We start from the raw sequence: 13,603 nt of genomic DNA on the forward strand, positions 1-13,603 counted from the left end.
GCTGAGATTACAGGCACGCGCCACCATGCCCAGCTAATTTTTTGTATTTTTAGTAGAGACGGGGTTTCACCATGTTGACCAGGATGGTCTCAATCTGTTGACCTCATGATCCACCCACCTCGGCCTCCCAAAGTGCTGGGATTACAGGCTTGAGCCACCGCGCCCGGCCCAAGAAAAGAACTTTCTACCAAGAATTTCACATCCAGCCAAACTAAGCTTCATAAGTGAAGGAAAAATAAAGTTTTTTGTAAACAAGCAAGCACTCAGAGATTTCATCACCACCAGGCCTGCTTTACAAGAGCTTCCGAAAGAACCACTACACATAGAAAGGAACAAACAGTATCAGCCTTTCTAAAAAATACCAAAAAGTAAAGAGCATCAATATAATGAAGAATTTACATCAACTAATGGGCAAAATAGCCAGCTAATAATAAATGGCAGTATTAAACTCACATATATCGTTAATTCTAAATTTAAATTGACTAAATCCCCCAATCCAAAGACAGACAATTTGGATAAAAAACTAAAACCCATCAGTATACTGCATCCAGACCCATCTCACATTCAAGGATACACAAAGACTCAAAACAAGGGATGGAGAAAGATTTACCAACCAAACAGAAAGCTAAAATAAATAAAAAGCAGAAGTTACAATTTTTGCCTCTGATAAAATAGTCGTTAAAGCAACAAAGATCAAAAGAAGCAAAGAAGGACATTATATAATGATAAAAGGATCAATGCAACAACAAGAAGAGCTAAAGATCCTAAATATATACGCACCCAATACAGGAATACCCAGACATACAAGACTAATAAAGAGACTTAGACTCCCACACAATAGTAGTCGGAGACTTCAACATTAATATTAGACAGATCAATGAGACAGAAAATTAACAACGATATCCAGGACTTGAACTCAGATCTGGAACAAGTAAACGTAATTAACATTTATAGAACTCTCCACTTTACACAAAATACACACTCTTATCAGTACCACATCATTATCAACTTAGAAGTTTAAACGAAATGTTGGTTGGCTCCTTGTTTTTCTCTTCCCTCATTTTCTTTTATGTCTCCATTATTAAGGACAATTATAGGCATACCCATATTTAGACTGCATTCTAGCCTGGGCAATAAAGCAATACCCCCATTCTCTCTCCCTCTTCCTCTTTCTCTTTCTTCCTCTTCTTTATTCTTTTTCTTATTTTTTTCTTTCTCAAAAAAAAAAAATAATGCTTAATACACATTAAAAAATATATATATACATATGTGTGTGTGTGTGTATATATATATATATAAAGAAATCCTCCCACCTTGACCTCCCAAATTTTGGGGATTACAGGCATGAACCACTGCACCCAGCTCTGGAAACTTCTATCTTGAACCTTGTTTCACAAATGAACAAACTGAGGTGGACAAGTGCTGAGAATCTCAATTTTACATAGATAAAACCCAGCAAAGCCACACTCAAGCCCTTGGCCTGGCCTCTCTGTATACAACCAGTTGCCTCAGCATTTCAGTGGTGTAATGGTAGGGTTGGCAGGGCCCCTCAAGGCCCTCAGTCCCACACCCCCACATCCCATAGGTAAGAATTTTAACTCATCGACAGAAGGCAGCCAACAGGCCTTTTTGTAAACAGCTCCAGATGGAGGCTGCATAATCCTCATAACTCACAGGAACATTGGGTCCATCCTTTCCGCCAGGACAAGGGATTCATAGGACATGCAATTCATGTGTTTATGGGATTCTAAAGACACAGGAGACAGGGTGTCCTTTTCCTGTTTTTTCTCTTTGGTTGGTTGTCTGTTTTTCATTTTTTATACATTGTGGCCATTTTAATGGTAGTTTATTTGTTGCAAATATTTCCTCCCAGTCTGTGTATACCTTTTACCTTTGTTCACGGTGCTTTTTCTGACAGAGATTTTTCATTTTTACATTGTTTAACGTTTTTTTTTTTTTTTTTTTTTTTTTGAGACAGAGTCATGCTCTGTCGCCCAGGCTGGAATGTAGCTGTGCAATCTCAGCTCATTGCAACCTCCGCCTCCCAGGTTCAAGCCATTCTCCTGCCTCAGCCTCCCGAGTAGCTAGGACTATAGGTGCACATGACCACACCCTAATTTTCTGTATTATTAGTAGAGATGGGGCTTCACCATGTTAGCCAGGAGGGTCTTGATTTCCTGACCTCATGATCTGCCCACCATGGCCTCCCAAAGTGCTGGGATTACAGGCATGAGCCACCGCACCCAGCCCTAATTTTTTTTTTTCCTTTATGACTTCTTGGGCCTCTTCTCTAACTCCAAGATCATAAAACTATTACTTTTATTTTGGTCCTTTATGGTATCTTTAAAAAGTGTGTTTATTCATTTAATCTGCTTGAAATTCAGTTTATATACAGTGTGAGGATAACTCCTCCCTGTACCCCCTGGACAAAAAGGGAGCAAAATGAGCACACAGAGCCTCAGCTTTAAGGGACCCGCGGGTGCAGGGCCAAATGGAAAAGGGCCGAGAGGGGCAGAGCAGGCTCAGAGCAGGACAGGGCTCCAGCTGGAAGTGAGGACAGAGGTGGCAGGTGTGCTCTGAAGTTCAACTTCAGTCTCCTGCAACTACTTAAACTCAATGACATTTTCCTTGGCAGCTGTGAAGAAGCGAAGATTAGGAAGAGCCTGGAATGATCCAAAGGCTTGTTTCTCCACGGATGGTTTGGAGAACCACGCCCTGTCTACAGATCTGCACTTCACAATCCTCCCTGCTGTCAGACCACCTGGAGCTGAGCAGGTCCCAGGGGCTCCCAATCTCTGCCCACCTCAATTCCCCAAGAATAGCTCCAGGGCCTCTCAGGACACAAGGCTCTTACAGTTATCTAAGGGGAAAGGGTTCCTCACAATCAGTACTGAACAACCCTCACTTTCAACAGCACATCTCTCTTTTTTTTTTTTTTTTGAGACAGAGTCTCGCTCCATGCCCAGGGTGGAGTGCAGCGGAGCAATCTTGGCTCACTGCAACCTCCACCTCTAGGGTTCAAGCGATTCTCCTGCCTCAGCCTCCTGAGTAGCTGAGATTACAGGCCCCTGCGTCACTATGCTTGGTTAATTTTTGTATTTTTAGCAGAGACAGGTTTTACCATGTTGGCCAGGCTGGTCTCAAACTCCTGACCTCAAGTGATCTGCCTGCCTTGGCCTCCCAAAGTGCTAGGATTACAGGTGTGAGCCACTGCACCTGGCCAATGGCACATTTCTTCAGGTAGCTGGTGTCAGTTCAGAAAGAGCACAGAGAAAAAAAATCACCCTGGGCTAGGCATGTAGTCCCAGCTACTTAGGAGGCTGAGGCAAAAGGGTCGTTTGAGCCCGTAAGTTCAGAGTCAAGCCCGGGTAACACAGCAAGACCTTGTCTCTCAAAAAGGAAAAAGAAATCACCCTGGATGCTAGCCCCTCTAAGGGGATAGGGCTGGAATTGTGGAACACACAGAAAATTGAGGGAGTATAAGGGCCACCGGCTCCTACGAAGCAAAAAGAAAGCTTTCTCTTCCAAGGAATCTCAAAGCAATTTGTGTAACAATTTTGCTGTCTAAGGTACAGGAAGTATATACTCTGCAACACTTTCTACTTGGTTTTCCAGGCTGCCCTGCACCTTGGGGACAGAGACTGAACCAGAGAAGAACACAGAAATGCCTCAGCCCTCAAACTTAGCACACGGGCCTCCTCAGAGGGCTCCCTGGTCAAATGGTGGGCTTATGAGTAAAGGTGGTAGGAGTCAGTCCTCCCCACGCCAGGAGGAGGCAGGTGGGTTATCAGTGGCCAGAGCCCACATGCCCTACCCCATCTGTGCTGAAGGGACTTGAATTGCTTTGGGGTGCTATAAATGTCCGAATTGAAATGTATTTCTTTAAAGGGCATTCTTGGCTGGGCACGATGGCTCATGCCTGTAATCCCAGCCCTTTGGGAGGCTGAGGCAGGTGGATTCAGAAGTTCAAGACTGGCCTGACCAACCTGGTGAAACCTCATCTCTACTAAAAATACAAAAAATAGCTGGGCATGGTGGCACACATCTATACCCTCAGCTACTCTAGAGGCTGAGGCAGGAGAATCGTTTGAACTCTGGAGGCGGAGGCTGCAGTGAGCCAAGACTGTGCTATTGGGCTCCAGCCTAGGTGACAGGGTGAGATATTTTCTTGAAAAAATAAAGAAAGAGAAAGAAAGAAGGAAGGAAGGAAGGAGAAAAGGAAAGGAAGAAGAAAGAAAGGGAGGAAGGACGGACAGACGGACAGATGGACGGACGGACATTCTATTCTTTATACCTCAATGTAAGTTTTTCAATTAAAAAAAACAAAAAACAAAAAAAAAACATAAGGCTGGGCATAGTAGCTCATGCCTATAATCCCAGCACTTTGGGAGGCTGAGGTGGGTGGATCACGAGAGGTCAGGAATTTCAAACCAGCCTGGCCAACGTGGTAAAACCCCATCTCTACTAAAAATATAAAAATTAGCTAAGCATGGTGGTAGCCTGGAATCTCAGCTACTTGGGAGGCTGAGGCAGGAGAATCGCTTGAACTGGGAGGTGGAGGTTGCAGATCCCACCACTAGACTACAGCCTGGGCAACGAGAGCTAGACTCGTTTAAAAAAAAAAATGTTTTAGAAACTTAGTATCAGCTATGTTTACAAACTGTAACACTCACCCTCCCAATGTGTTACTGATCAAGGCAACAGCTGCACCACCTGCCGGGATTCTGTGCTGGTGTGCAGCCCTAGGCAGAGGTTTGAGCTTCACCTAAACACTAGCTGGGCTTCGTCCTTGACTGAGCGTGCCTGCACACGTGCCCTGCAACCAAGTGTACCTCAAAACATGCACATCTGCACTTGATGCAAACCCCAGGCCAATCCCAAATGCTTCGGCTTGGCACACACCCCAGCAGTGTGCTTATCTGTGGGGCACTAACCAGGGAGTGAATTACATGTCACTGAGGCCATCCCCCAAGCATGTCTGAAACACACATGCTAAGGGCTGGAATCCTCGTCTCACTTTATGCTGGTGATGAGGCATTCTAGCAGGAGTCAGGCATAATACGTATGATTCAACTTTAAGCTAAAATTCCCCACTGATGGATTCAAATCTCAACTTTAGCTGAAGAGAGTTGCAAAACTAAGTTGAAAAGAATATCGGTTATAATTTACAGCCTCAGTACTTTGCAACTAAAACAAATCATGGAAATAAATTGGATGCTAAAGCCAATGTTAAGACTAACAGTTCAACGAAGCCTGATTCCAAATTTTGAAAAGCATCTTTGTTCTAGCCAACTAACTGTAAAAGAAGACAACAATATAAACACCTTTCGAGGGAAATGAATCCGCTGCCTTTCCCAAACCACCTAGTAATGGCCAGCATGTGGTCAACTCTAACCTCAGGCTCAACACTCTTCTAAGCCATTGACCTTCACTGCACAGTCTTTTGCAGGCCTCACAAGGGCCCCGGCTCACCAGCCTCCAGCTCAGAGACAAGTTAAATGACTGACTTGGGGTGGAAATTTACCTCGGCCTGCCTCCAAATCCACCACTGTTGGATGTCCTGCCCCACATGGTGTGCTAGAATTCCAGGTGGGATTCATTTCACTGAGTTTGAAAACCTCTGTTCCAGGGAGAACTGGGATGAGGCCTGTCACCATGTGTTCAGGAGGGTCAGGACACAGCAATCTGGAGAGCAGCACAGTAACAGCCAGTGTCACAGTGTGTCTCTCAATCACACAGGTAGCAGCCCCCTGCACTCCCACCTAAAGCAGACTGGAAAAGAAGTAGTGCTTTCTTTCCATGTCATTCAAATTCACACCGCAGGCTGGGTGTGGTGGCTCACTAATCCCAGCACTTTGGAGGCTGAGGTAGGCGGATTGCTTGAGCCCAAGAGTTCAAGACTAGCCTGGGAAACATGACGAAACCCCATCTCTACAAAAAGTACAAAAATTAGCCAAGTACAGTGGCATATGCCTGTAGTCCCAACTCCTTCAGGGGTTGAGGTGGGAGAAGCGCTTGAGCCTGGAAGGTCGAGGCTTCAGTGAACCGAGATGGCACCATTGTTTTCCAGTCTAGGCAACAGAGCAAGACCCTGTCTCAAAAAACACCCGCCTCAGCCTCCCAAAGTGCTGGGATTACAGGCATGAGCCACCGTGCCCGGCCAGTATTTCTTAAAATACTAACCAGTAAAGTTTATCTGAAAGACTTGCATAAGGAATGCAAATTTTTTCTCACATAAGTTTAAACACAGGTTTACAAAAGGGTATGTTGCTAACCCTATACTTGCTGGTTTACGCTGAATAAAATCCAAAGCATACACACAGGTCCCATCTATGAATGCTATCCACTTTTCCACCTGTCCGTGACAAGCTCAGTGGCCCAAGGTTAGCACTGCCACCAAATATCTAGGCTCTTTAGTGATCCAAGAAAGGTTCAGCCATCTTACTCTGAAAAGACTTTGAGGAAGTTGCTTTTTTTTTTTTTTTTTGAGACTGAGTCTCACTGTGTGTGGCCCAGGCTGAAGTGCAGTAGTATCATCTCGGCTCACTGTAACCTCCCCTGCCCAGGTTCAAGCAACTCTCATGCTTCTCTCCTGAGTATTTGTGACTACAGGTGTGTGCCACCACATGCAGCTAATTTCTGTATTTTTAGTAGCAACAGGGTTTCACTATGTTGGCCAGGCTGGTCTCGAACTCCTGGCCTCAAGTGATCGGCCTGCCTTGGCCTCCCAAAGTGCCAGGATTAGGCGTGAGTCACTGCACTCAGCCAAGAAACTTGTATTTTAAATACAGCTGGGCTTTTAGGACCATTACCGACAGGTTACTTCAAGGTGAGCCTGAAAAGGGAATGGATTCTTCTCTGTCTTCATCATATAAAGGGAAAACAAGTAAACAAATGATCTGAAAATCATTCACTCAGAGAAAACTACTCTTAGCATTCTGGTGTACATAAACTTACTCCTAGAGTTTTCCTAGACAAGTATGTCCATATCAACTTGTTTCTTATAAAAATGAGACCATAGTCAGCTGGGTGCAGTGGCTTATGCCTGCAGTCCAAGCACTTTGAGAAGTGGAGGTGGGAGAACTGCTTGAGCCCAGGAATTTGAGGTCAACCTGAGCAATATTGCAAGACTCAAACTCTACAAAAAAAATTTTTTTAATTAGCTGGGCGTGGTGGCATGAACCTGTAGTTCCAGCTACTTGGGAGGTTGAGGCAGGAAGATCACTTGAGCCCAGGAGTTTGAGGTTGCAGTGAGCCATGATCAGGCTGCTGCACTCCAGCCTGGGCAGTGGAGTGAGCAGTGAGCCTGTTAAAAAAAAAACACAAAACAAACATATATATATATATATATATAAATTTATATAAATTATATAAATTTATATACATTTATAAATTTAAAATGTAAATTTATATACTTATAAATTTAAATCTCTATATATAAATTTAATTTAAATTAAATATAAATTTAAATCTCTATATTTTATATAGAGAGAGCAAGCGAGCGTGTGAGTGTGTGTGTGTGCGTGTGTGCGTGCGTGCGTGTGTGTGTGTGTGTGTGTGTGTGTACAGCCATACAACTGGATACTGCTTAAGAAAGGTGAATTTTTTTCAGTGTCTGCTGGGAAGACTGGTGTGCTGCTGGGAAAATGATGGTGAAGCTGCAGATTTGTTTTTCGTTTTCTTTTCTTTTCCCAAACAGCTGGGATTATAGGCATGAACTGCTGTGCTCAGCCTGGCTGTACCATTTTTTTTTTTTTTTTTTTTTTTGAGACAGAGTCTTGCTGTTGTTCAGGTTGGAGTGCAGTGGTAGGCTCAATACAACCTCTGCCTCATGGGTTCAAGCAATTCTCCTGCCTCAGCCTTGGGATTATAGGCAGCCGCCACCACACCCTGCTAATTCTTGTATTTTTAGTAGAGATGGTGTTTCACCATGTTGGCCAGGCTGGTTTCAAACTCCTGACCTCAAGTGATCTGCCCACCTTGGCCTCTCAAAGTGGTAAGATTACAGGAATGAGCCACTGTACCTGGCCTGATATTTTTTTTTTTTTTTTTTTTTTGAGACGGAGTTTCGCTCTTGTTACCCAGGCTGGAGTGCAATGGCGCGATCTCGGCTCACCGCAACCTCCGCCTCCTGGGTTCAAGCAATTCTCCTGCCTCAGCCTCCTGAGTAGCTAGGATTACAGGCATGTGCCACCATGCCCAGCTAATTTTTTGTATTTTTAGTAGAGACGGGGATTCACCATGTTGACCAGGATGGTCTCGATCTCTCGACCTCGTGATCCACCCGCCTCGGCCTCCCAAAGTGCTGGGATTACAGGCTTGAGCCACCGCGCCCGGCCTCTGATTTTTTTTTTAACTTCTTCCTCCTATACTTTAGGGTTGTCTTTACTATCTTATTACAATCCTAGAATGACTATCTTTGTTCACATATCCTTTTTGCTACTGCCTGGTTTTCCTTAGAAGAAATTCTCACAACAGAACTGCTATTTAATATTACGGTTTTGGCCAGGCCTGGCGGCTCACACTTGTAATCCCAGCACTTTGGGTGGCTGAGGTAGGCAGATCACTTGAGGTCAGGAGTTCAAGACCAGTCTGGCCAACATGGCAAAACCCCGTCTCTACTAAAATACAAAAATTAGCTGGGTGTAGTGGTGCACACCTTGTAGTCCCAGCTACTTGGGAGGCTGAGGCAGGAGAATAGCTTGAACTTGGGAGGCGGAGGTTGCAGCGAGCTGAGATCATGCCACTGTACTCCAGCCTGGGTGACAGAGCAAGACTCTGTCTCAAAAACAAATAAAAAAATTTTTAAAAATGTGATCTCACACTGCCAAAGCACCCTTCTTGAAGTCTAACAACTTGCTCTGTCTCCAGCAACCCATGAAAGTTGTTTGTCTGTCCAGGACAGAGCACAGAGCTGCTTTACAACACACTCTCCCAACAGAGAAAGGTGTCTACCCTCAGCCTTAGCACCCTGGCAGCCTGGACCCTGACGACATGCCCGGAGATGGTGATATTCCACCATCACAGACTAATCCTTTAATTAGTTTTGAGCTGTGAACCAACAACTCAACAATAGTCTCTGCCAGGTGTCAGCTGTTTCTAATCCAGCCTCATCCATCTGGATGGAAACCTAGCTCAAACACCCACAGGCCATTTTTGCTAAACAAAACGCCCTGTGGTGGAGGAAAGTGTCTCTGTAGCCACACTAAGTCTAATTTAAGGCAAATCTGTCAACAAACGTGCTTCTGCCCACAGCCCATCCCTAACCAGGGTGAGGTTCCTCCATCTTCTAACCTAGGGTCTAACTCCGGCCCACCTCTCCTCACAGCTGAGGTCTACCCTGCTTTGCTGCCTCAAGCTTAGCAGTTGTGGGTTTGCAAACAGAGGTGAAAACCCGATGAGGAACTTACATAGAAGTGAAAATGCAAGAAGTGGGCCAGCACTCTGGGGGTCACGCCAGGGAAGGCTGCCAGGAGTTTTTGGAGGTAGACCTCCAGATCCTTTTCCCTCTTCTCCACCAAGCTTCTTGAGTTTTTCCCAATTATCTTTTTGGGCGGAAGCAGATTTTTATCAATCTTTCTCTCTGCAACGAGCTGTAAAAAAAACATAAGCACATCAACCACAGACTAAGAGGGCCAAGGCAAGAAGCCTGAGGGCAGACGCTCCTCAGCATTCGCACAGCCCCACTCTGAAGCAGTACCGGGATCAGTGACCAACCAGTGCACCTGGGATCTGACATCCTCAAATCCAATTAGCTTCAGAAATACCAATACAATTCCAGACAAGGAAATTCATCTGGAGTCTTTGGAGACATTCAGAGAAGTAACACCTTGCGCCCCTAAAAATGCCATCTTTTCCAAGCCAGAGTAAAAACCTAACAGGGCAGTGGTGTGTCTTTCAAACACCTACGCTGCTAATGACCCAAAGAAAGACAACATTTCCAAAAGCAAAGAGCAAGATGGAATCACAGCCAGATATTAAAGTACAGGCTTTGGGATAGCTATAGCTGGTCGAACAAGTTCAAACCTGTCCCCTCCCCAGGAAACTGTCTCAGCATCTCATATCCAAGCTAGGACTGGAAAAATTAAAACTGAAATTCAAATATGCTCCTAGCAGACTGGCTTATGCTAGAGCTGAAGACTAACATTTACATGCTATACTGATGAACACAGTTATATAAACAAAGTAGTTTATATTAAAGAAGTGAACTATAGACATGGAGCCTGTTTTGCCCTAAAACTAACGTGCGGCACAATGGAAACTGGGCCTAAAGGCCGCCTCCGGCCCTGAGATACATGCTTCTAGCTCTTAGCAGTTACCTTTTCATGCAGGTCATGGAAGTCGCTGTAGCGGTGCTTTACTGTCCACTCATGGTTGCCATCAGTGACCTGGATGATGTAAACCTAAAAGGGGAAACCGACAGTCCTTGTGACAAGGGAGCCGGCAACAAGGAGTCTCCTCCCCTCCTCCTGCAGCAAAAGCTTCAATTATCTTTCCCAATTATCCTTTATCAGTCTTTCTCTCTGCAACTCAGATCCAAAGCAGGCTGCCCTAGCCCACCAGCCTCTGCACCTGGCCCTTGCTGAGCAGCAGGTCCCCTCTGAGCCTCCTCCATGGCCCAGGCACTAGGGCTGGGAAGCACTCGGGACAAGCTTGTGGCTCCAACCATCAGTAAGGAATGAAAAAGGTGATTACTGTCGGCCAGGTGCGGTGGCTCAGGCCTGTAATCCCAGCACTTTGGGAGGCCGAGGTGGGTGGATCACAAGGTCAGGAGTTTACGACCAGCCTGACCAACGTGGCGAAACCTCGTCTCTACTAAAAATACAAAAATTAGCTGGGTGTGGTGGCCCACACCTGTAATCCCAGCTACTCAGGAGGCTGAGGCGGGAGAATTGCCTGAACCTGGGAGGCAGAGGTTGCAGTGAGTCAAGATCGTGCCACTGCACTCCAGCCTGGGCAACAGTGAGACTTCGTCTCAAAATAAAAGAAAAAGGTGATCACCACAAGTCACCTCTTTAGTTTTTTACCTCCTGCCTTCTAGGTAACTCAGAAGCCAGCCTGAGCTGCAGGCAAGGCCATTTCTTCCAAGGGAGGCAGAGCAGGGCCAGTTCTAGCCTGAGCATCTTCTCTGTTGTACTTCTTTCCAGGCGCCTTGACTACCTCCTGGAAGCAAGTCCTTTTCCAACTCTTTCAACTGGTTCATGGCTGTGACTTCTGCTACTGAGCCAGCAATCAAGGCACAAGCAGCCGATGTGGGGAGGGAGTGGTGGCAACCAAGCTCTAACAGGAGGCAGTATGGCCTAGAGATTAAGGAAGGCCTAGGTTCGAAAGCTGGTTCTGCCACTTCCTGGCTGCAGCTTATGTGTCACTTACGTAAGTAACTTGGAGCCTAAGTTTTCTCTGAGCCTCAGTTCCTCCATCTTAGAATCAAGGACCAAGTGAGGCAATGCATGTAAAATGCTTTGTACATGGGCCTGACCCACGGCAAGTGTTCAAAAGGTAGGTGTGTTAATAATATCCAACTCGGCACACCCGGAGACAGAGGATGGTAGGGTCCAACCTAGATCACCACTTCCCCCGACATACCTGCAGAGGAGGGGCGCAGCCCAGAATAAGGAGAGCTTTTTGAAGATGGCCCTCTGGCTGAATGTGCCCATAGCTGGTGGCCAGCCAGCCATCAGCTCAGAGACCTCACCCGCCTCCGTTCCCTATCCTCTCTGCAGCATGGAGCTGAAGCCTCCTTCAGCCCTGAGGAGCAGCCATTTCTCCAGGCTGGCCTGTTGCTCCAGGATCCACCCCCTCCTCTTCCCATCCGGCCTGATTCCCTCCCCTTGCCCTCAGGAAAGAAGAAAAGAGCCAGCAGAATGGCCCTCAGAGGATAACGTTAGGATGAGGGACAGGGATGCAGGGAGGGCCAAGGCCCCAACCCACTCCCTACCCTGCGGGAACAAAGGGCAGGAGGCAGGGAGGTGCTCAAAGCGTAGCCCAGGGCCATTTTTTTGCCAGGCAGCCCTCCAGGCTCATAGGCCTGGCATCCAACCCCATCAGAGACGAGGACTACCCCCCATTTGTCCTGTCTCCCCCATAGCCTAGAGGTGTGTGGGAGCAGCTTGCTGCCCCTTCTCGCTCCCACAGCCCAAAGTCACGAAGATTCCTAAGGTTTCGGGGGCCCGCGTTTCAACACTAAGACCATCCCCATTTCTCCATAGCTGGGCTCCACCCCTCCTCCGTTCCGGTCTCCGCCCGACCCCCAAGGCGTCAGGTCCCCAGGTCGCTCCGGCACTTCTCAGAGGAAATCTCAACCACGACCTCAGACTCTCCAGACCAGGGTCGAGGCTCCTCTTTCTTCAAGGCTTGCGGAGCCTGACCCCTTTCCCTGATTCCATCCGTTAGAGACCTTCTCCCCATCGTCCTCCTCCCGGACGCCAGTAACGGTCTTCCAGACCCGGGCCCCTCCAGTCCTAGAGGGATTCCGTCTCATCTAGACACTCCCCCTCTTCAGGCTCCTTTTTATCCCCAGATGCCGCCCCCAACCCAAGCCTCCCTTTCTGATCGCGTATCCCTTTCCAGACCGCCTCCCCGGGCCCCAACAACCCTTCTCCCGGACCTGCGGGGCCCAGCCCCCTCCTCGCAATCGCAGACCCCTCTACCCTCTCCTCCAAGCTGCGGATGCCGGACCCCTCACCAAGCCCTCCGAGTCGGACTCCCAGTTTTATCCATCACTCCCGCTGCGGGTGCCCGCGCCCCCAACACACCGTGTAAGTGTCCACGAGCTCGGAGCCCACGACGCGCGCTTCCTTGGCCGGCTCGGCTTCCCGCTCGGGCCCGAAGCTGCGCGCCGCCGCCATGTTCCGGGCTCCGCCGCCACCACCGCCCGGCGCAGACAGGCCGCAGCAGGGGGCGGGGTCAACGTCCCACCGCCCCCCGGCCCCCGTTGCCCCACGCCCCCACCGCGCGCCGTGCCGCCATCTTAGTCCGGCCGCCTCCCAGAGCCTTCGCCCCGCCCCTCTTGCGTGATTGACAGGCACCGCCCACGGCGCGCGTGCGCAGCGTTCGCTTGCGTAATCTCTACCTGCGTGGCGTCACCAACGGTACCCTGCGCAGCCTGCTGGAAACTGAGATCTCGGGTGGTGACCGCTCTGGGAATCGCCCCTTAGTCCCTCGGGAAGAGAGGACAGAAGGCCCCGAGCCTCCGGGCAACACGAAGCAAGTCACTGCTCCTCCTGGCCTCAGTTTACTCCTCCTGATAAAGGAGGCCATAATGGCGCCTGACTTGGGTGTTGGGCTCTTTCTCTTTAGGGCAAGGCGGGTTGGAGGGAGTAATAGGACCTGTGCTTATCGCCAGAGCAGGGCGAGAGTGATTCTGGGCCAGTTGCGAACCTCTCCGAGACTCGGAGAGCTCCTGTCAGTGGGGCTCCTTGGCAACGGAATGGGTTGATTCATGCGCGGCCTGGCATGCAGTAGTGCTGGAAGCAGGGAGTGTGTTTATCAAGAGGGCAGAGATGGAGGTGGGAGGGGTGTGTGCTGCCAATGAGCACAGGAACCCCACGGGGTGGACTGCCGGAGTTCAAAACAAGAGGGAGACAGGTTGACCTGGACCCAT

At 48.1% G+C, this 13,603-nt stretch overlaps 1 protein-coding gene across 2 annotated transcripts in view; it reads right to left on the reverse strand.

Annotated features, from left to right (window-relative positions):
• Positions 1-12,981, reverse strand: part of NISCH (nischarin) — a 39,214-nt gene extending 26,233 nt beyond the window's left edge. The window contains exons 1-3 of one of the 2 annotated variants that reach the window (XM_039477152.2): positions 12,756-12,981; positions 10,320-10,403; positions 9,411-9,593 (exon numbers count right to left, since the gene is read on the reverse strand). In XM_039477152.2, the coding sequence (XP_039333086.1) occupies positions 9,411-9,593; positions 10,320-10,403; positions 12,756-12,848 (360 nt within the window). In that variant the 5' untranslated portion in view covers positions 12,849-12,981. The remainder of the gene's footprint in view (positions 1-9,410; positions 9,594-10,319; positions 10,404-12,755) is intronic. The other variant, XM_039477153.2, reaches the window with a different exon arrangement.
• Positions 12,982-13,603: the final 622 nt, after the last annotated feature.

The sequence above is a fragment of the Saimiri boliviensis genome, chromosome 8, assembly GCF_048565385.1.
Source record: "Saimiri boliviensis isolate mSaiBol1 chromosome 8, mSaiBol1.pri, whole genome shotgun sequence".
Classification (NCBI taxonomy): Eukaryota; Metazoa; Chordata; class Mammalia; order Primates; family Cebidae; genus Saimiri; species Saimiri boliviensis.